This window comes from Bombus flavifrons, chromosome 14 (genome assembly GCF_040668555.2).
Source record: "Bombus flavifrons isolate JBK064 chromosome 14, iyBomFlav1_principal, whole genome shotgun sequence".
Classification (NCBI taxonomy): Eukaryota; Metazoa; Arthropoda; class Insecta; order Hymenoptera; family Apidae; genus Bombus; species Bombus flavifrons.
In genome coordinates, this window is record NC_138455.1 from 7,274,816 (window position 1) to 7,294,123 (window position 19,308).

At 30.1% G+C, this 19,308-nt stretch overlaps 7 protein-coding genes across 9 annotated transcripts; 4 read left to right on the plus strand and 3 right to left on the minus strand.

Moving 5' to 3' along the window:
* The first annotated feature begins 57 nt into the window (after positions 1-57).
* LOC138186667 (tachykinin-like peptides receptor 86C) lies at positions 58-1,590 on the plus strand. Its single transcript, XM_069126742.1, has 5 exons — positions 58-156; positions 234-643; positions 720-945; positions 1,030-1,232; positions 1,309-1,590. Exons 1-5 carry the CDS (start codon positions 58-60, stop codon positions 1,574-1,576), a joined length of 1,206 nt encoding a protein of 401 aa, XP_068982843.1. The 3' UTR covers positions 1,577-1,590.
* A 72-nt stretch (positions 1,591-1,662) lies between these two features.
* TyrRS (Tyrosyl-tRNA synthetase) lies at positions 1,663-7,062 on the minus strand. 2 transcript variants are annotated; one of them, XM_069126736.1, is made up of 15 exons: positions 6,779-7,062; positions 6,478-6,702; positions 6,226-6,412; positions 5,971-6,105; positions 5,695-5,890; positions 5,244-5,345; positions 5,021-5,142; positions 4,847-4,935; positions 3,517-3,921; positions 3,183-3,445; positions 2,891-3,106; positions 2,629-2,820; positions 2,283-2,547; positions 2,069-2,210; positions 1,854-1,989 (listed from the first exon to the last, which is right to left on the minus strand). In XM_069126736.1, the coding sequence occupies exons 1-15, from the start codon at positions 7,045-7,047 to the stop codon at positions 1,876-1,878; spliced, it is 2,922 nt and encodes a 973-aa protein (XP_068982837.1). In that variant the 5' UTR covers positions 7,048-7,062; the 3' UTR covers positions 1,854-1,875. The 2 variants fall into 2 exon arrangements, with proteins under 2 accessions (XP_068982836.1, XP_068982837.1); XM_069126735.1 differs by lacking the exons at positions 4,847-4,935; positions 5,021-5,142; positions 5,244-5,345; ... (3 more) ...; positions 6,478-6,702; positions 6,779-7,062 and adding an exon at positions 4,300-4,478 and having other exon boundaries at positions 1,663-1,989; positions 3,517-3,903.
* Positions 7,063-7,226: 164 nt separating this feature from the next.
* On the plus strand, positions 7,227-9,459 carry LOC138187123 (ciliogenesis-associated TTC17-interacting protein). Its single transcript, XM_069127604.1, has 5 exons — positions 7,227-7,296; positions 8,116-8,359; positions 8,421-8,679; positions 8,743-9,027; positions 9,106-9,459. Exons 1-5 carry the CDS (start codon positions 7,227-7,229, stop codon positions 9,310-9,312), a joined length of 1,065 nt encoding a protein of 354 aa, XP_068983705.1. The 3' UTR covers positions 9,313-9,459.
* On the minus strand, positions 8,201-13,725 carry lt (vacuolar protein sorting-associated protein light). Of its 2 annotated transcripts, XR_011174959.1 has the most exons (15): positions 13,586-13,725; positions 13,378-13,515; positions 12,911-13,193; positions 12,635-12,833; positions 12,405-12,559; positions 12,082-12,322; positions 11,749-12,013; positions 11,183-11,674; positions 10,773-11,100; positions 10,433-10,669; positions 10,310-10,354; positions 10,160-10,233; positions 10,020-10,078; positions 9,720-9,943; positions 8,201-8,339 (listed from the first exon to the last, which is right to left on the minus strand). XR_011174959.1 is itself a non-coding variant. In XM_069126726.1 (14 exons), the coding sequence occupies exons 1-13, from the start codon at positions 13,604-13,606 to the stop codon at positions 10,025-10,027; spliced, it is 2,532 nt and encodes an 843-aa protein (XP_068982827.1). In that variant the 5' UTR covers positions 13,607-13,621; the 3' UTR covers positions 8,202-8,339; positions 10,020-10,024. The 2 variants fall into 2 exon arrangements, 1 of the variants encoding a protein (XP_068982827.1); XM_069126726.1 differs by lacking the exon at positions 9,720-9,943 and having other exon boundaries at positions 8,202-8,339; positions 13,586-13,621.
* LOC138186678 (uncharacterized) lies at positions 9,372-9,958 on the plus strand. Its single transcript, XM_069126760.1, is given in 3 exon segments — positions 9,372-9,599; positions 9,602-9,781; positions 9,863-9,958. Coding segments are annotated over 3 exon segments (498 nt in total). The 3' UTR covers positions 9,953-9,958.
* A 296-nt stretch (positions 13,726-14,021) lies between the features above and the next one.
* Positions 14,022-15,493, plus strand: Nse4 (SMC5-SMC6 complex kleisin component Non-SMC element 1). Its single transcript, XM_069126748.1, has 7 exons — positions 14,022-14,162; positions 14,227-14,319; positions 14,409-14,539; positions 14,612-14,726; positions 14,812-15,102; positions 15,167-15,282; positions 15,359-15,493. The coding sequence occupies exons 1-7, from the start codon at positions 14,057-14,059 to the stop codon at positions 15,416-15,418; spliced, it is 912 nt and encodes a 303-aa protein (XP_068982849.1). The 5' UTR covers positions 14,022-14,056; the 3' UTR covers positions 15,419-15,493.
* Positions 15,494-15,868: 375 nt separating this feature from the next.
* Positions 15,869-18,783, minus strand: ATPsynbeta (ATP synthase, beta subunit). Its single transcript, XM_069126737.1, has 7 exons — positions 18,597-18,783; positions 17,580-17,786; positions 17,209-17,472; positions 16,782-17,125; positions 16,498-16,723; positions 16,183-16,412; positions 15,869-16,105 (listed from the first exon to the last, which is right to left on the minus strand). The coding sequence occupies exons 1-7, from the start codon at positions 18,700-18,702 to the stop codon at positions 15,935-15,937; spliced, it is 1,548 nt and encodes a 515-aa protein (XP_068982838.1). The 5' UTR covers positions 18,703-18,783; the 3' UTR covers positions 15,869-15,934.
* Positions 18,784-19,308: the final 525 nt, after the last annotated feature.

The following is a 19,308-nucleotide window of genomic DNA, read 5'->3' on the forward strand; positions in this document are numbered from 1 at the left end:
ACCCTCAGTACCTTATTAGAATTCATATAATTCTTATACCTTAGTATATTAAAGGACATGGATTTTTTACATCTGTTGAATAAAACTTGCATATTAGACATACAGTGGAATTATCATATGAAGAATATCTACGAGTTTATAACTACCAAGTCGGAAGTATGATTTTGTGTTTAAAAAATCATCCTGTTATTATATTCACTATCAGTGTAATTGATAAATATATAAATTCTTAGTGGGAAAATGTCGACACTAGTAAGCATATGTTTCCTTCAGAAATTTGGGAAATACGACCTACATTGGAATTAATCGGAAAAATCATCAGTGTTTTACCAATTATCATCATTGGGTCCTTAGCTAATGGTGGATTAATTTATGTGGTGCTCAAAGAAAGATCATTACGCACTACGACAAATCTCTTGATTGTGAACATGTGTATCGCAGATTTTGGTATGTGTTTGATTTGTCCGTGGATGTTTCTTTGCATTGATCTGTTCCAAAATTATATTTTGGGAGATATTGGCTGTCGAACGGATGGGGCATTAGTGCATGCTTTAACATTAGTTGCAGTTTTTAACTTGAGTGCAATCAGTTATGATCGCGTTTCAGCTATTGTTCTTAATTGCTCGGGAAAATTATCAAGAAGGTGATAAAACGAAGTACTAATAATATCAAAAACTTATACGAGAAATTGTATACATTTTTATATTTCTTTATTGAAGGATGATGCATATTTTACTTTTCTCTACTTGGATTTGTGGAATATCTGTTGCTATCCCTTTAATCTATTTTCGACATTACTACGAAAGACAATGGAAAAATTATTTAGAAACGTATTGTACTGAAGACACTGTGCTTGTCTACCCCTATTGGCATATCTTTGCCAGTTTAAGCGTTTGGGCACCATTGGCTATTATGGCAATATGTTACTCAGCCATTCTTATAAAAGTATTTAAATAATAAATATTTAATCTTCCTTACATGTAATATAAAAATATAGATAAAACTCCACATTTTATTTTCAATTTCTAGTTAGATCGCTATGAATCACAAGCTCTGAGAAGTAAGTATCCTATTGTAGTAAAATATAAAAGAAGAGTAGCACGAGTACTGGCATTAATAGTTCTAGCATTCATTGTATGCCGTGTACCATTTACTGTGTTAATAATTCAAAGGGCACAGTTATTGGAAGAAACGCCTAAAACAGGACAAGCAGAATCTATGTACCCATTATGGTAATTATTTCAAAATCATTTCATTAATAAAATATTCCTTCAGTGTAGCGTATAATATACGTATAAATTTTTATAGGTATATTAGTAGGTATTTAATACTGCTTAATGCAGCAATAAATCCTTTATTATATGGTTGTAGTAGTAGTTCACTAAGAAAGGAATTAGCATTGTGCCCAGCTACATCTTGGTTAATCTACAAGAAGAAAGAACGAAAATCGAAATCGTGCAATGTTTCACAATTAAAGGCACAGAATGTCAATGATCTAAGACCACGATCTCCTTGTGTACGAACAAATTATAATGACAGAGATACAATACCGAATATTTCATCAACTACTATATAAGTAAATTTAGAAATCAATCTACTTTAATTTCGATATGCCTTATATATTTTATTGAGAAATATAACAAGGATATGATGAACAGCATCTAATATATCAAATCCCTTACACGGATGCACTTTTTATCTATTTTTGTGTTGCATACTTACATTTCAAAAATATAAAATAGTAATGCAATCAGTTAAACAAAGTAAAAATGGCAGTTTTAAATATAAAGCACTTCTCGATCAAATCGAGATTCAATCTATTTTTGTACAAGTAGAAAATAAAAATGCATGTATACCTAGACATCTGAAGTATTATTATTTAATCGCTACATTTTTAAGACTGTCAGCTGTAAGTTTTCCACCACTGGCAGTAAGTAAAACGTTTCCACTCCAAGATGCCTCTCCACTACCATTTACTACAAGATCAACCTGTATAGAGAATTAAATTCTGGTAATTTAAAAATATATAATCCTTTTTACTTTATTAAATAAAAAATAATAAACGTACCTGTAATTTTTCCCATACTTTTTTCTTTGGATTAAGTACATCGTCTGGCGATCCATCTTCGTATCCATCAACAATGACTTTTTCACCTGGTTTACTATCAAGTGGAGGTCTCAATGGTTCAACTCGCCTTACTGGTTCATCCCTACATATTAAATTATGATTAGAGAAATTATTTATGTAATAAAAGAAATTTATTGATTCAACTGAAACATACACAGAAGCACATAAAACCATTCCATGAGATTGGACACCTCTTAAATTTGCTGGTTTCAAGTTTGCAAGGATAACTACCATTCTGTCTTGCATCTCTTCTATGGGTACATAATTTACAAGTCCACTGATTATTGTACGAGGTCCACTAGCTTCTCCAATATCAATTTTTTCTATATAAAGTGAATCAGCATCAGGATGTTTTGATACTTCAACTATTTTTCCAACTCTGATGTCTAACCGAGCTGGTGTTAATTCCTCTACCACTTCTAGATGTTTGATATAAATATTATAATATTATATAAATTTATAATTTGCTTAATGTTCATATTTCATATAAAAAGTATTACTTGGTTTTTGTGGAGGATATGCTTTACTCAACAAACTTTTTAATTTTGGATCTGCTTCAAATTCTTTCCTAATTGGATCTAAAAGTCTATTAATATAAACCTCAACCGCACTTTTCAAATCTCCAGGATGTATTTCTTCTTTAGCAAAGGCATTCTCTAGATTCTCAAATGTATCAAATGATATATCTCCACCTAAAAATAATAAAATTTATATTACAATAAATTTACTAAAAATTCCAAGAATAATAAAAGTGACACAAACCAAATTCAGCTGTCCTTTGTATATTAAAGGTTTCTCCTTCTTTTAATAAAGGGTATATTACATGTTTGGCAAATGAAAGAACTCCATTGTCATTCACATTACCAGGTTCACAAAATGCTTTTTTTAATTTCTTTTTAATAGCTGCAGCATTATCCAACAAATCAATCTTTGAATCTTCTTCAGAAGAAGACATTTTTGATCCTGCTAAGCCAGGAACTAAAATACAATTTCATATATTGTATACAGTAATCTTAAAGTTGTTATATTTAATGGTTTTATATTGCATACATACTCATTGGATTCATTAAATGGATACGTTTTTCATATCCAAGCAATGGCAAATACTTTTCTGAGAAGGTGAAGATCTTTCTTTGATCTAACCCACCAAATTGAGCATCAACTTCCAAATAATGTTCATCTAAAGCTTGCAAACCTGGATACAATAATCCAGAGAGCAAAGGGTTTGCAACTTGTTTAACTACTTCAGCACCTGCTTTTTTTGCGTCATGCTCAGTTACAATAGAACTTAAACGATACACATCTAATGTATATTCCCTATAATATATTTGATTAATAAAAAATGATTAATATAGCATGATCATAGCAAATTATATATGATTACTTACTTAGATAACTGATAATCTGTTCCCTTAACAAACTTCAACTTTTCCAAAGGTACATCTATAGACCTAAGCATAGCTTTGATTATTATTTCATAATATTGAGTACGAAGTTCTAAAAGTTCCCATGGTGCTTTCATGTTATCCAAATACGCATGAAGATCAGCAAATAATACAGTAACCTCTGCACCAGATTTTAAGAAATCTGCTATTTTAGATATTGGTGTAAAGTAGCCAATATGAGGTTTACCAGTTGTAGCAGTACCCCAATAAAGCTTCAAATCTCGTTGTTTGAGAATACTTTTAAGTTTCTCATCACCAAGCCACTCAGCTAAGTTTCTGGTAATGAATTCATACTTCTCCTCCCATTTTAATTCGACCATGTTTGTTGCTCTAAATAAAATACGAAATAAAATATTAAAATTACAACATAATTTAAAATAACATTGCCAACAACAATAATAACAATTAAGTAAAATAACACACGTATTTGGCCACGTGTACAACACGTCAAATTCTTAGATTTAACCTCGTAATATTTTATTACAAATTTAATTTCAATAATATTGATTTCATTTCGACATTACATAATCAGACATAATCATTACAAAATCAGATATTATTAAGTAAAGTACAACAAATTAATACCAACAGTATAACCTGATAGTGACAGATAATTGTAATTACTTATTTTACAACTATTCGGAATGAATTAATTAAAAATAAAAATTAAGAAACAATTTACTTATTATAACCTATATGTTTTAATATTACAATTAAATTAATTACATCGCGTAACTTCTGCTAAAGTACCAAAATTTCGCGACTTGCGAAACTGGAAAGAGCTGATAAATCGAACTCATATAACTGAATACGAGTTGCGACTGACTGACACTCGACATATGTATAAGAAGTAGGTTGTACTCTACACTGTGTATAATATATAGGCAAATGCAACTTGTAAATTCGCAATAATGTTACATCATTTATTTCTTTTTAATATTGAAAAGACATGAAATGTAATACAATAAACAGCAAAAATGTATAAATATTTAAACGATTAATCTAATATTTCAATTTTCTTTATTGTCATTTCCTCTCAATATTATTATCTTAATTATTAACCTAAATTTTTATATCTTCTTTCTCCTGACTAGTTTCATTGCTTTGTTTTGGCGTACTTGGTTCCAAATTAACATCTTTACTACTAATACCTAATTTAGTAATTAATTCATATCTTTCCTTAGCAACCTTTTCCAATCTCTTATAAAAAGTTGATGTTACAGTAAACATACGTTTGAAATCACGGCGATCTAAGCGCAGTAATTCACATACTTCTAACGCAATTGCACTTTCTAATCTTCTTCGATCGGGATATATTAAAGCTGCTTCACCGAAATAACCTCCATCCTTCTCGTGACATATCTTACGAAAAAAAATAACAATTGTATCTGTCATATGGAAGAAAAACGACTTTTTATAATCTATGTCAATACTGAATTTTATATACTTCTTTTGCATTGAATGTAATAAGAGCAACGGTTCCACTGACTATAAAGAACATACAGTCACCGTCAGTTCTACTTTTATATATGATATCTTCGTTGAGATAAATAACCGGCTTTAAAATTCCTATAAAGATTATTATAATCATAAAAGAAAACCAAACAACTTTCAAAATAAACACACAAATAAAAAAACATACATATGTACATATTTTTTCTATATCTTACCCATTAAATTTCCAATAATGGCGCGTGGTAAAGAATGTAAAATGGTCGCTATATCTACTAATCCGCGGCTACCGTGGATCATGATTTCTTGATTCAAATGATCTAAATATGAAAATGCAAATAGCAAATGAAATACAAGCTATATACGAACTATAATACAAGCTATATGTATGTATATTAACTTGATAAAGTTCGGGATATAGCATTCTCTTTAAAATAACTGCCCTGAAAACGATACTCATAATAAGCAATAAGCTTTTTCTTAAGATTCTCTGGAAGTTTCTTTTCGTGAATATATTCTTTCACTTGATGCATAATTCGCTGATATTTTAATTCTGGTTCTGCAGCTGATTGAACTAATTGTAAAACTATGACTTATAATATGAAAAATGATTAGACATTTGTTCTCAATGCATAATTAAAAATTAATTATGTTAAAAAAAAGGATTACCCATAAAATATATTGTACATCCTTTTCCAAACAACAATAAGATACAACGTATTATTGTATCGGATTTACCCAAGGAATGGAACTCTATGAAACTTGATGCAAAGAAATTGCTCATACCTATGTGATAATAGGTCAGATAAATATCAAAGTCAGATTTCTTATACAATCCGGTAGTAATCAGAAACATATCTGAATTCTGCAATAGATTGTAATTCTACAATAAATCAGTCATTGAAGAGTTGAGAAAGTAAGCTCAAAGTAAAAATAAATTTATACCTCTTTAGTAACGCCAGTTATATGTGCAATAATAAATGGAAAGATGTGTGTTATACAGCTACACCAATGAAATATTAACAGTACCAAAAACGCTAACCAGATGGACTTCTCTTCAGCTTGAGAAATTGCAAAATTCTGAAAGATATTTCTCTTTATGTATCAACATAATAATTAAATAATACACACACACATATATATATATATATTTGTTTTTCTATCTGCAAAGTTTTGTTCACTCTTATGACTATTTCTTACTGCAATAATTTGTCGCACGTAAAAACGCAATGTATAAATACGTGCAATTTTTATAAGCGGCAAAATTTCAGGAATTAGTAAAATAGAATTTGAATTGGGCCCAGGAGGTAAAATACGATCTTTATAAAACCAAATGTATGGAACCGACGATATAAAATCGATAAAAAAATATCCTTTCACGTAATGCCTATATAAAAACAATAGTTTTAGTATTTCGTTAATTATAATAAAAAAAGGATCTTAATGGATTACCGGATTATTAAAACTGGATCTAGAAAAATTTCATGACCATCTTGTGATTTGAAACCTGTTATAAAATTAAGTACAATATCAAATATGCAGATAATGTATGCAGGATGCACTGGATCCCAACTTTCTGGACTAGAACTTTTAGCTACTCTCTGAAACGCCAAAATGTATGGTACCATAATGAACATGTACAGGTATATAAATGTCATTAGAAGGTCCCAATAATATCTACATAAATATAAATACACGTTACGATTGAATTTCATCACAATTCTAAGAAAACTGTCTGAAAAATTGAAATTACCTTAAGTCACTACAGGGATGTATTACCCACCATGTTAAAGAACGTCCATGTCTTCTCTTTTCAAAAGCAATCGCAGCTAGACTGCGTAAGAAATTTCGTGTTAACGGATGATCCACAGAAACAAGAAAAATTTTCTGAAAGCTTCGTTTCCAGCGGGTATAAAATCTTGCATTTGGCGGTAATTTAGGTAAATTACTGTCGGATGTTTTCGGTAGTTCACAGATATGAATGTCTAACAATCTCTTTGGTACTCCTCGTTTAATCTTCATTTCATAATCCTTTTAATAAAGTAACGCGTAGTGCAATGATATAATATGATTTCTACAACTGTATGTAGAATGTATCTTTATAGAGAAGTTACTTTCAAATCCAAATGTAAACAAAAGATAATAGCTTGCTTCTGTCCCTTTTTTTCAATAAAAGAAATTGAAATATAAAAAAAGTTAACATGTCGAATACAGAAGAAATTTTATGTAAACTATTTGATATTCGAGATTGGATCCCTGAGTTTTCAATTGGTAAATCCATTTTCTTTTTCCGCCTTTTAATAAATAGACAAGTAGACAAATTATCGCAGAAACGTACAACTTTTTAAGCGACGTAAAAAATTTATATATTAATTATACTTTACACATTATTATTGTTCTACACTGCAACTTAGACACAATATTTACATGGAGACCTAGATAAAATATCTTAGGTATAGCTGTGACATTATGGATAAATCGTGTACTCATAAAATCTCTTAATACCACAGAACACACACCAAAATTATTTTATACAATGATGGCACCTTGTTGTACAAAATACAGAATATTATATATCGTAACAATTTGACAAATTTCTTACTGTACATATTAAAGCATAAATCATAATGTCCCTAAGTTTTATTGTAAAATAATTTCATTCTGAAATCGTAATCTATACGTTAGTATGTACAATAAATTATGAACTTACGATCGATCAGTTTTGAACAAAACAAGTAAATATTAATAATGAACCTGTTAAAAATTTTTCACTATAATAAAATGTTTGCACCCCATATCCTATTAAAACAATTCGCTCTAACTAAATTCCTCCAACAACGAATAAAGATATTCCATAAATAAAACAAATAAACGTCCATAAAAAACGGTACGTAATAAAATATAATATAGAAAAATATCTAATGTACAAGTTGGTAAATTTATTCGCTGCTGGTGAAATGAATTGTATTTGGAATGTAATTTTTTTGATACTTATAAACTATGTCGTTTTCACTATTAGACTGTAAATTCTTTTTTGAAAAAAATATTATGCTGTTCTAAATACTCAGCTTCTTTCTTTTTGTACTTCAGACGATGTAAATCAAGCAGATTTATGTTTCCGGGAGACCTTAATAATTTCTTTAAAAAATGAACCTATGAAGAAGACAGAACCAATAGGCGGTTATTGTATTCTGGTAGAATCCATCGGGCCCAAGGCTCGGGAATTTTTAGTGCATGTGCAATCTTCGATGTCTATTGATGGTCATTTCGGTGGGTCAAAAATTATTAGTTCGGCAACGTCGAAATTCCACTGCCTAGAAGAAAAAAGGACAGAGTTGGTTAATTTTAATAAACCTGTGTTTCTATAATAATATTAATGTTATATAATATTGCAGATTCATATACGAAGATGGACTGCATGAAAAAACAATTTTTATAGGCATTGAAGAGAATTGTTACTCTGTAAAATTGACACGCACTTGTCTGTGCGATAAATCTACTGAAACTAAAGATTTATCCTTTTGCACTAACAGCAACCTAATAAGTGAAGGAGTAAATATATTACTTATGCGATATTTGGCGCTTATAAATTATGAGGGAACATTAACTTTTGAAAGCATTTCCATAGATGGAGATCTTGCTGAATCCAACTATGTAAGAAAATATGAACGAGTACCGATAAATTTAAAATAAATAACGAGATACTTTCTCTATTAGATATGTATTCCTGCTGAACGTATGGAATTAGATGGACATTATTTAGATGTTTATACGATCGAACGTAAAATATGCAAAGAAGATGGAACTATTCATACTATAAGAACTTATTTAACTCCGAAAGCTAGAATACTCCGACATAATTGGTTGGATGTGCCATACGTATTAAAAATTAATCCATTAACTGATCCAGATGTCCGAAGTAAAACAATAAGAATAGAAACTCCTCTCAGAGATTGCTGGATAGAAGATATTGAAATGTTTTCTAAATATTTAGATATGAAAGTAAGAAAGTAAAATATTAAGTATTTTTCCTGTGGAATAATTTATCAAAATAAAATGCATATTTTACACCATCAATAGTTTTCCAAAATTGCTGAACAAACAGAATATCTAGCTGACCATCCAGAAATAAAGCAATTGATCGCAGATTACGTTCAAACACTATTAGTTGGTAATCATCTTTTCAACTGCGGAAACATTGTACCAATACTTCTCAAACAGGTCAAATGCACAGTATTTTATGATAATGTATTAATATTATTTATAAATTACTGGTCTCCACAGTAAAACCTGAAAACGTGATAGACTTTACAATACAACATTTTAAAGCGTTTGCAAAGAATCCAATGACCTGGGAGACCAGTACATTGAAAGAAGATTATGATAGTAGTGTAACATCACAGCTAGCAGAAAAGAAGTTGGATACATTTTGCGGTATCTGTGGATTTTATATAGATTATACCACATTGAAGAAATTTTCTTCCACATCTTTTATAGAGGAATGTCATGAGATGAAGGCAAATACTTTGAATTATATAACGAAGACAAGCTCATTATTAAAATAAACAATCAATTTCAGAGTTCTGATGGCTTTACAAAATCTATCTGCTCGGAAGATTCAAACAATACTGCACCTGATAATCAAGAAAAATTTGATGTATCTACTCCAATAAATTCTATGCCTGATATCTTACCGCAATTAAAGAGAACTTGTGATCAATGTCAAGCTATTATTCAAATTTGTGGAGATCATAAAGTAAATTTTATATGTATTTATAATACAATTTTATATCGGTATTATATTTATAAAACAATCATATAATTCTTTAATTTCCAGTCTTATTCGATATGTCCTGGATGTCTTAAAGTATTCAAAATATGTACTAAATGTACTACTATTGATCAAATATTACAAAAGCTAAAATAATAAAACACATAGTTACAGATTATATTTGAATTTATGAAGAATATTTTCTATTAACACTAAAGTTTACCTGTATCATTTTCTGCTAGGAGATATATCTTTTTGCGAGTTACATATAACACAATTTTCCTAAAAAATAAGATTGAAACATAAAAAAATTGAAAAACTTTCTAAATTACTTAAATTATTTACTAAAAGTAAAATACTTACCACTACCTCGAAATTTGGTAGACAATCTTCATGAAACGAATGTTTACAATAAAATACAACTAGATTCCTTGGTTCTGTAATGAATAACATATTGCAATTAAAGTAATACTAATAATATATTTGAATAATTCATATTATTTTAATAGATACCTCTTACAATTATTTTCCTATGGCAAGCTCCACACATTTGGTCATCTATAGAATGTGACCATAATCATTAACGTAAATGAAATTTGTGCAATCGTTTTAGAATTACAATTATTTAATACTAACCATCTATAAATATCCCTTTTTGATAACATTTAACTAGCCTTTCATGTAAATTGAAATAATCATTGGATAACATTTTTCTACATCCTTCTTGTACTGACACTTGGAGATTGTAGTCACACATCATCTTAACTAAAGCTTTCTTTAAACCAGGAATTTCTAAAGACGGTTCTATTCTTTGTACCATAAGTCTAGGATCAACATATGTGCCTATTTTTTGCAACAAAAATGTAATAGCCTCTGAAAGAAACAAATTAATTTAGTCCGATTAAGGATTATAATTTTATTATTTAATAATAATTTTATGAAATATTAAAAATATTAGCACTTCATTATTACTTACTGGGCTTATCCAGAGAATAAATAATCAAATCATTCCACAGTTCCTCGTCATCGTGTTCTTGACAAAATGCGATCGCACTCTGCATATCGTTTAATTCTCGAGTCATAAGTGCTAAAGCTTCAGAAGTGTTTCCAATTCTACCAAGTAGATATACCATTTCTGGATAAAATTTTCGCTGACTACAGATATCTAGTGCTTGTTGTATTGGATAATTATTAGAACGGCGTAGAAGAGGTAACAATTTATCTCTTGAATAATTAGCATAAAGCTGGACTAACAATCCATGATATTTATCTTCTGTATCTTTTTTATTTAATTCATCTAAATACTGTTATAAGTCATCTTTGAAATGTAGTTATTATGAAAGAGAAATTATTATATTTATTTCACATCTGTTTTTTATATCTTACCAAGTATAAGTATCGATGATTATGCTGCAATTTTTGTACAACGATATCAGATGGTACTGCATCCTTTTCTAAAAAAAATTGTATAGCACGTTCCGCATCTAAATCCATTAAACCTTCTATCATGTCGTAAACGGTATTATACAGATGGTATTTTTTAATAAGCTGAAATACATCTTTATGTCTCAATTTTAAATACATGGCTAACGCTTTGTCGTATTTTTCATCATGAATATATAGAATAGCTAAAGCTTCTAACAGTACATTTTGTCGTTGATTATCAACGATAAGATGTTCCAAAACACCATTTACAACAGCTGCAACTTTATATAATTTAGGAGACCATTCTTTGACTAGTTGAAGAAATCCATCAGGATCCATTTTCAAATATTCATAAAGAACCATTTCGTAAATCAATGGATCTAACGTGACATCGCCTCTTGGGAGATAAGAAGAAATAGACCTCAGTTGGTGAACTCTTGCAAATTTATATACCTGCAATGAAATAGTATTACTCAATGGAACTATGAATGAAACTGGGACATTGTAAAGTAAAAAATGATACTAACTTCTTCCTCCCATAATTTTTTATCCTTTCCTAAAATTTTAGAGCAGAGTTTTCCTGCCTCATCATATTTTCCACAAGCTAACAAATGATCTAAGTATATACGGCCAACATAAACAAAAGTGTACTTCTTACAATCTTTGCCATTATCTAATGTTACTGCCTCTAATGCTTGTTCGAATTTTCCATGACTCAATAGCCACTCAATTCTGTCATCCGCATCATATAAACTAGCTACAACAATATCTTTTGGACTGACAATAAAAAACCTAAAAATAATCATATAAAAATAAGATTAGTTTTAATATAATAAATTTAGTAGAATTGAACTAAATACCTGTTTTCCTCTTTCAAACAGTCTAAATGATAATCATTACAACTGTATTCTTTATAACCACGAAGTGTAAGTGAATTTGCACACACAAGAGTAAAATCATGATACTTTGGTTCAACAACATGTAATGTGGGTCTCTGACTCTTTCCATCTTCATCCAATTCTTTCAAGCAACCTAGTAATACTAACTGATTTTCTAAAGGTGCAATACCGGAAATGTAAAAGTCCACTTGGAAAGTTGAAACTAAAATTGAAGTTTTATCATTATTGTCTACCATTTCTTATATATTTAATAATATCTTTTTTATTACATATAAAATGTATACCTGGATCTACCACAAATTCCGGTAGGTCTCTATTAACCATTTCCTGTATCGACCTCTTTCTAATTTGACAAATTCGCACTATGTCAACCCAACCAATTAATAATGTTCTATCATCTGACCATCGAAGATTACATCTGTAGTGTTCTGGTAATGCACTGTATAGAATATGATTAAGAATTAATTTAGCCTCAATAACATATAAAAATTTTGCATACCATTTTCCTACTTACTCAGTAGATCTAGTCCACTTAATGAGACCTAATGAACATTTGGCATTTAAATCATAGATTCTGACACCAGTATCAGATGCCCAAGCCACAAAATGTCCAATCCATGCAATTGATCTTACTCCTCCCTCTGCATCGCACAATACAGTTAGTTTCATTCTGGATAAAAATGTTTTTTCATACAAAACCAATTTATCATCCCCTAGAAATAATTTTCATCTCTGAGAAGCTAATTTTTAAATGTATTTAAGAACTAAATATATAAAACAAAATAACCACCTGTAATAAATCTTCTTCCGCTACAACTTTTATAATAATTTGGATCTATAGCTATACTTTTAACTAATCTACCCATGCTCATATTATGATTATTCTCTGTGCTATAAAGACCATATATAAAAACTTTTCCATCATCACTACAGGATGCAATGAAATCTCCATTATGGTCTATAGAAATCTGATTGACAGCAACTGTATGTGCTTGTAAACTTTTAGACTGTATATTATTTCCTTGATGATCTAAAAGATGTATCATACCCCAGTGTGAACCCAGACAAAGGAACTAAACAAAGATTAAATTACTGTAATAAGCATTAATGTAGCGATAGTAGTATGTCATGCAAAAAATTAACCAAGATTTAGAATTTCGACTATATAATGTATACATTCTACTATGCTTAACCTTCATAACACAACATTATTTTTATCATATAATTTTTACAAGTAGTATTAATTATATTTCACACCTTAGGATGTACTGCAATGCAACTAGCTGCATCATTTTGTAATATATGTTCTAAATCATTTCGTACTCTGACGTATTTGAGTCTAGGTTCTACCTCATCTACCTCAGAGTCTGAATCATTCTGATTATTCTGTTCTTCCTATAAAATATAATTTTACACAATTAATAATCTCCAAAGCATTTTATTAATAAAGAATTATAAGTAATACCTTATTCGAGGTATTTTCCATGCCCGTTTCTTTAATTTTTTTATTATAAGGAAGCTTACTAATGTTCGTAACCACGAAATGTCAAATCTGTTCTTCGTATACAGTTATATATCATAAACTTTCTTTTTCCTAGTTTCGTTCCGTTATTTTCACTTTACATTAATTTACATCATGAAAGAATCATTAGAGGAATTAAAAATGTTCAAAAATACATTTTCAATAAATAATTTTGTAAAACAGATAATCATACAACATACTAATACAAATACAGTGGCTCTTTTCTAGTGGGGCTAGTTTCTATATTACCAAATATTAGTACAGTTTATTTCACTATGATGAAAGATCAATGTCAATTAGTGTTGGGTTTGGAGATAGTTATTGTATACAAAAATAACGAAAACACTGTTTCTCCTTGTTAATTACTCATTGTGTTCTGCAAATATATTGTCTTTCAATAGAAAATAACTCAAAATGTCCAGAAATAGTAACAATTGTAACGATAGCACGTCGTCTACACGATCACCACAACAACGCAAAGAGATTCTAAGGAGGATTATAACTAGAGCACAATCTTTACGTATGGTTTTTAATAATATGCATTATAGAAAAATTATATATTATACGCAATGTAAATTTTTTAGAAGATGCAGTTAATGCTGATACTATACACACTTTGGAATTATGTATGGAAGAGACAGATAATATAAACTCTGAAACAACTTTAGAAGAAAAGGGTATATAATTCTTAAGCGTATTGTTCTTCATTTGATTTATTTTGATTTCTTCAAATATTTTCTTATCATTTTATATGTTATTTTTTTAGTGCATAATCAAGAAGAGGTATTAATGGATTCAGAAATGATGAGCATATCTTCTAACATTTTAAAACAATGTACAAGATCTTTGACAAAATTTGTATGTTCATATAATCAAGCAGAATTTGCTGAAAAATTGGTACGTGTTGCATCAATAAGTACTTTTCTTGTTAACAACTATTGTTCTTAAATAAGTTATTTATTAATTTAGGTGGAATATATGAAGAAATGTTCTGATATTACATCAAAAACACCAGATTGGTCATTTCTAGAATCACGAGTTACAAAATGTTTTAAAAGAACACCACATTATACCACATTACTAGGTTTTTATCAAATTTTACTGTTACAATTTTGTATGACTAATATGAAGAAGATATTGTATTGTATTTTTATCTTTCATATTTCTAGGTACTTTGGTACCATTAGAAAAAAAGGAAATTAACAAAAGAAAACCAACAGTTAGAGAAGCTCAAGCACAAATAAAAAAACCAGATAAAGTAGTGGCAGTTGAAAAAGAAGAAGAAAGTGCAGAACAAACTGTAAAAATGAACAAAATCATCTCTAAATATTATAAAACCTACTCCAAACCTCTTGATTTTTTTAAATTAATTTTACATCCAAATGATTTTGGAAAAACTATTCAAAATATTTTACAAATGTCCTTTCTTGTCCGAGATGGAAGGGTAATAGTAGCAAAAGGTAATATTAGTTTTGACAATTACAAACTATGATTTCTATTTATTAAATTCTACTTTGTCAACAGATGAATCTGGAATACTTGTTGTTCAACCCTGCTCTAGAGACATGACAACTGAAGTAATGGCAGGAAAAAGATCTAACATTCAAAACGTGATGTATCTAAACATGGAACAATGGAAGGTAATCAGAACTTCATTCATGTATACATATTCATGTAATTAAATGTTGCTCTATACTAAATAATTTTATATTTCAGATTTTAAGGGACACTTATCGATTAAAAAAACCAATGATTAAATCTGATACTGAAACATAATAATAATTACTCTTAAAGAGCAATAATTTTTTATAAAATGTAAACTATTTCCATAATTAAACTAAACAAATTATACTTCTTTCTGTATTTGGAAGTAAACTAATTTCCCCTCCCTAATTGGAGGAAAAATGCTTTACAAAAACGGAAAATTGTTAAACTGTACATTTATCTGTATATTTTTGTAAAACTTTTATTAATTCCTAACATATCCTATAATGTTAAAGTAAATGTTAAATAACAATATCGATTTCATCTGCAATGAAAACATCCGGAACAAAATTATAAAATTTATATAATATTTACGATTATGTTCATGATCTCGACAAGTTTCTATACTTTTTATGTATTTTTGGGCGAAAAACAATCTTCTAATCCCCTTTTTGTAATGTTTAAAGATCCCAATACTTTTGGATGAAAGTCAATATTTATAAATAAAAAGAAACAAGCCTCTATTATTAGAAGATCGTTTTAATTATTTCTTAATGACATGATTATGATGGCTGTGAATCAAGTTTATTATTTTGCCAACGATTCTGCTTTTGCTACTACTTCTTCAATCGGTCCGACCATGTAGAACGCGACTTCTGGTAAATGATCATACTCTCCACCAAGGATTTTCTTGAATCCTTTAATAGTTTCTTCTAGCGGTACTAATTTGCCGGGATGACCAGTGAACACTTCAGCAACCTACACATAAATGATCAGTTAACAGAAACAATACATTATGGAAGATTAATATTATAAAGTATAATGTATGTACATACCTGGAATGGTTGAGACAAGAACCTTTGGATCTTACGAGCACGCGCTACAGTCAGTTTATCTTCTTCCGATAATTCATCCATACCTAAGATGGCAATAATATCTTGAAGTGATTTATAATCTTGTAAGATTTTTTGCACACCGCGAGCAACACTATAATGTTCAGCACCAATAATGTTAGGGTCCATGATACGAGAAGTGGAGTCGAGTGGATCGACAGCAGGATAGATACCTACAGTAATGAAAAAATTATAAATTTTTATATAATTTATTTTTATCAGTTATGAAAGTAAGCGGTTATAAATACATATACTTACCCAATTCGGCAATAGCTCGAGACAATACAGTCGTAGCGTCCAAGTGAGCAAAAGTGGTTGCTGGAGCAGGATCTGTCAAATCATCAGCAGGTACATAAATAGCCTGTACAGATGTGATAGATCCTTTTCTTGTAGTCGTAATACGCTCCTGCATGCTACCCATATCAGTTGCCAATGTTGGTTGATAACCTACAGCAGATGGAATACGACCTAACAAGGCTGACACCTATAAAAGAGAACGATTTTAATAATAATAATAATAATATTCAAATTATAATACATACTTCAGAACCAGCTTGAGTAAACCGGAAGATGTTATCAATGAATAATAATACATCCTGTCCTTCTTGATCTCGGAAGTATTCGGCAACGGTTAAACCAGTTAAAGCAACACGAGCACGAGCGCCTGGCGGTTCGTTCATTTGACCATATACCAGAGCTACTTTGGAGGTTTTATCTTTCAATGAAATGACACCAGATTCAATCATTTCATGATACAAGTCATTGCCTTCACGGGTTCGTTCACCTACACCAGCAAACACAGAATAACCGCCATGGGCCTTTGCTACGTTATTAATCAGTTCCATAATCAATACAGTTTTCCCGACCCCGGCACCGCCAAACAAACCTATTCAATTAGTAATAAAAACTAGTAACAATTATATATTATAAAAGTAAATCAAATTTTGAATGATAAAATATGAATTTTACCAATTTTTCCTCCCTTAGCATAAGGAGCAAGAAGATCTACGACTTTTATTCCAGTTACTAAAATCTCCTGTTCGACAGACATTTCTACAAATTCAGGAGCGTCCGCATGGATGGCAGCAAGTTTGTCAGTAGGAATAGGTCCACGTTCATCAATTGGTTCACCAATAACATTAATAATGCGACCCAGTGTCTCAGCACCAACTGGAATACGAATTGGATATCCAGAATCCAGGACAGTTTGTCCACGAACCAGACCTTCAGTACCTACATACATATAATTGTGTTTCAGTAAAAGTAAAAACTATTTATATGAAATATTCTTTTACTAAATTACTTCTTTTCTAAATTATAGAATTACAACATGAAATTACCATCCATAGCAATGGTGCGCACTGTGTTCTCTCCCAAATGCTGAGCTACTTCAAGTACCAGCCTGGGGGTACGATTTTGGACTTCCAAGGCATTAAGAATTGGAGGGAGATCATCATCAAATTGTACATCAACAACTGCACCAATGACAGCTACAACTTTTCCTTGTGCACCAGCTTTAGATCCTGCAGCTTTTGCATAATCTCTGCCTAATTATAAAAAATTATTTCTTTTAATATTTGCTTTGTATATAATTGAATATTGCTTATATGAAATTTTTGAAATTATATAATAATATTTTATAAATTAGACAATGATACAAAAAAATCATAAATGAAATAAAGTAAAGTAAAGAAAAAATCATAAAGTTGAAATAATATTAGATAATCCTTATGAAGGTAAGTTACATAATACAAACTACATGTGAGTGCTTCATAGAAAACTGAACTGTTTTATATTCTTCATTATTTCTTTCAGATCTAAATCTCATAGTAAGTAGTATTGACTGTTTACATGTGACTATTTAAAACATCGTATCAAGACACGAAGATTCCCTCTAATCCACGAGACATGACTGCCGAAAACAGTCAAAAAGACAAGAAGGATTTTTTATGATACAAAATAATAAAATGCATCAACTAGAATTCGAATAAGGTTTAAGTGATAATATTGATAATAATCGTAATCGAACTAACAAATTATTTTGATGTCGTCAAAAATTAATCGATGACCTTAATGCCGCCATGTTGCACAGTAGAGTTACCACTACAGTTTGATCAAATAATATGTATTATATAATCAATACAACACCTTTCTTTTTCAATACTTAGGTGTCAATCGAGCAAAGAAGAATTACTTTCCGTACAAGCATGAAGAAGGAATAACAAACTACGTGAAGTAATAATAAATAACGAGTATCATCAATAACAAGTAAAATACAATTCCATGAAGCACAGTGTTGTGATCTGAATAAAAATGAATATTAATAAAACTTAGGAGATAATTTTTTTTGTACTCACTATTTACTGATAATGCCCCGGAGATTCTAGCAACTTCATTTTGAAGAAGAGTGGGTTTGACGGCCCTTAAGGCGCCAGCAGCTGCTTTCGATACGACGTTCAACATTTTAACCGGCCAAGTGAAGAAGAGCGACCGGAATGGTCTCTGATTCGTATGGACCGTGCCCCGTACTAACGGCGTATGCGCATACACAAAATTCTATCTCTGCGCATGTTTCTAGCGCACCTTCATTACACGATCACATACACAGGTCTAACACTCCCGTGGTAAGGCTCTTAACGTCATAAGATGTATTTTCCAAATCAACTGATAGCCATAGAGCGTTGCAATCTAAAAGTGAGAACAACGCATAAAATGCCCCGCAGTTAACGTACAAACTTTGCCAGTATGTTCTATTTAGTTCTATAAGTAAAAACAGGTAAAAATGAGACCAAAATGAAATATGGAGAGGCGAAGACAGTGGAATTGGAAGTAAACGAAGTAGCAATATAAAAGTAGAATGCTTTTGAGAACACCATCTTTCGCTGTAACATTAATAAAAGATATAACTCAAACTCAAAATGTAGCAAAAAGTCCATAGATGCTTCGTTAAAAAGTTATAATAAATATATAATGTTGATATAATATTTGATATAATCGATATAATTCTTTGTTACAACTTTTTAATGAAACATTTATGGAGTTTTTGCTACATAACATTTTAGTCTTATT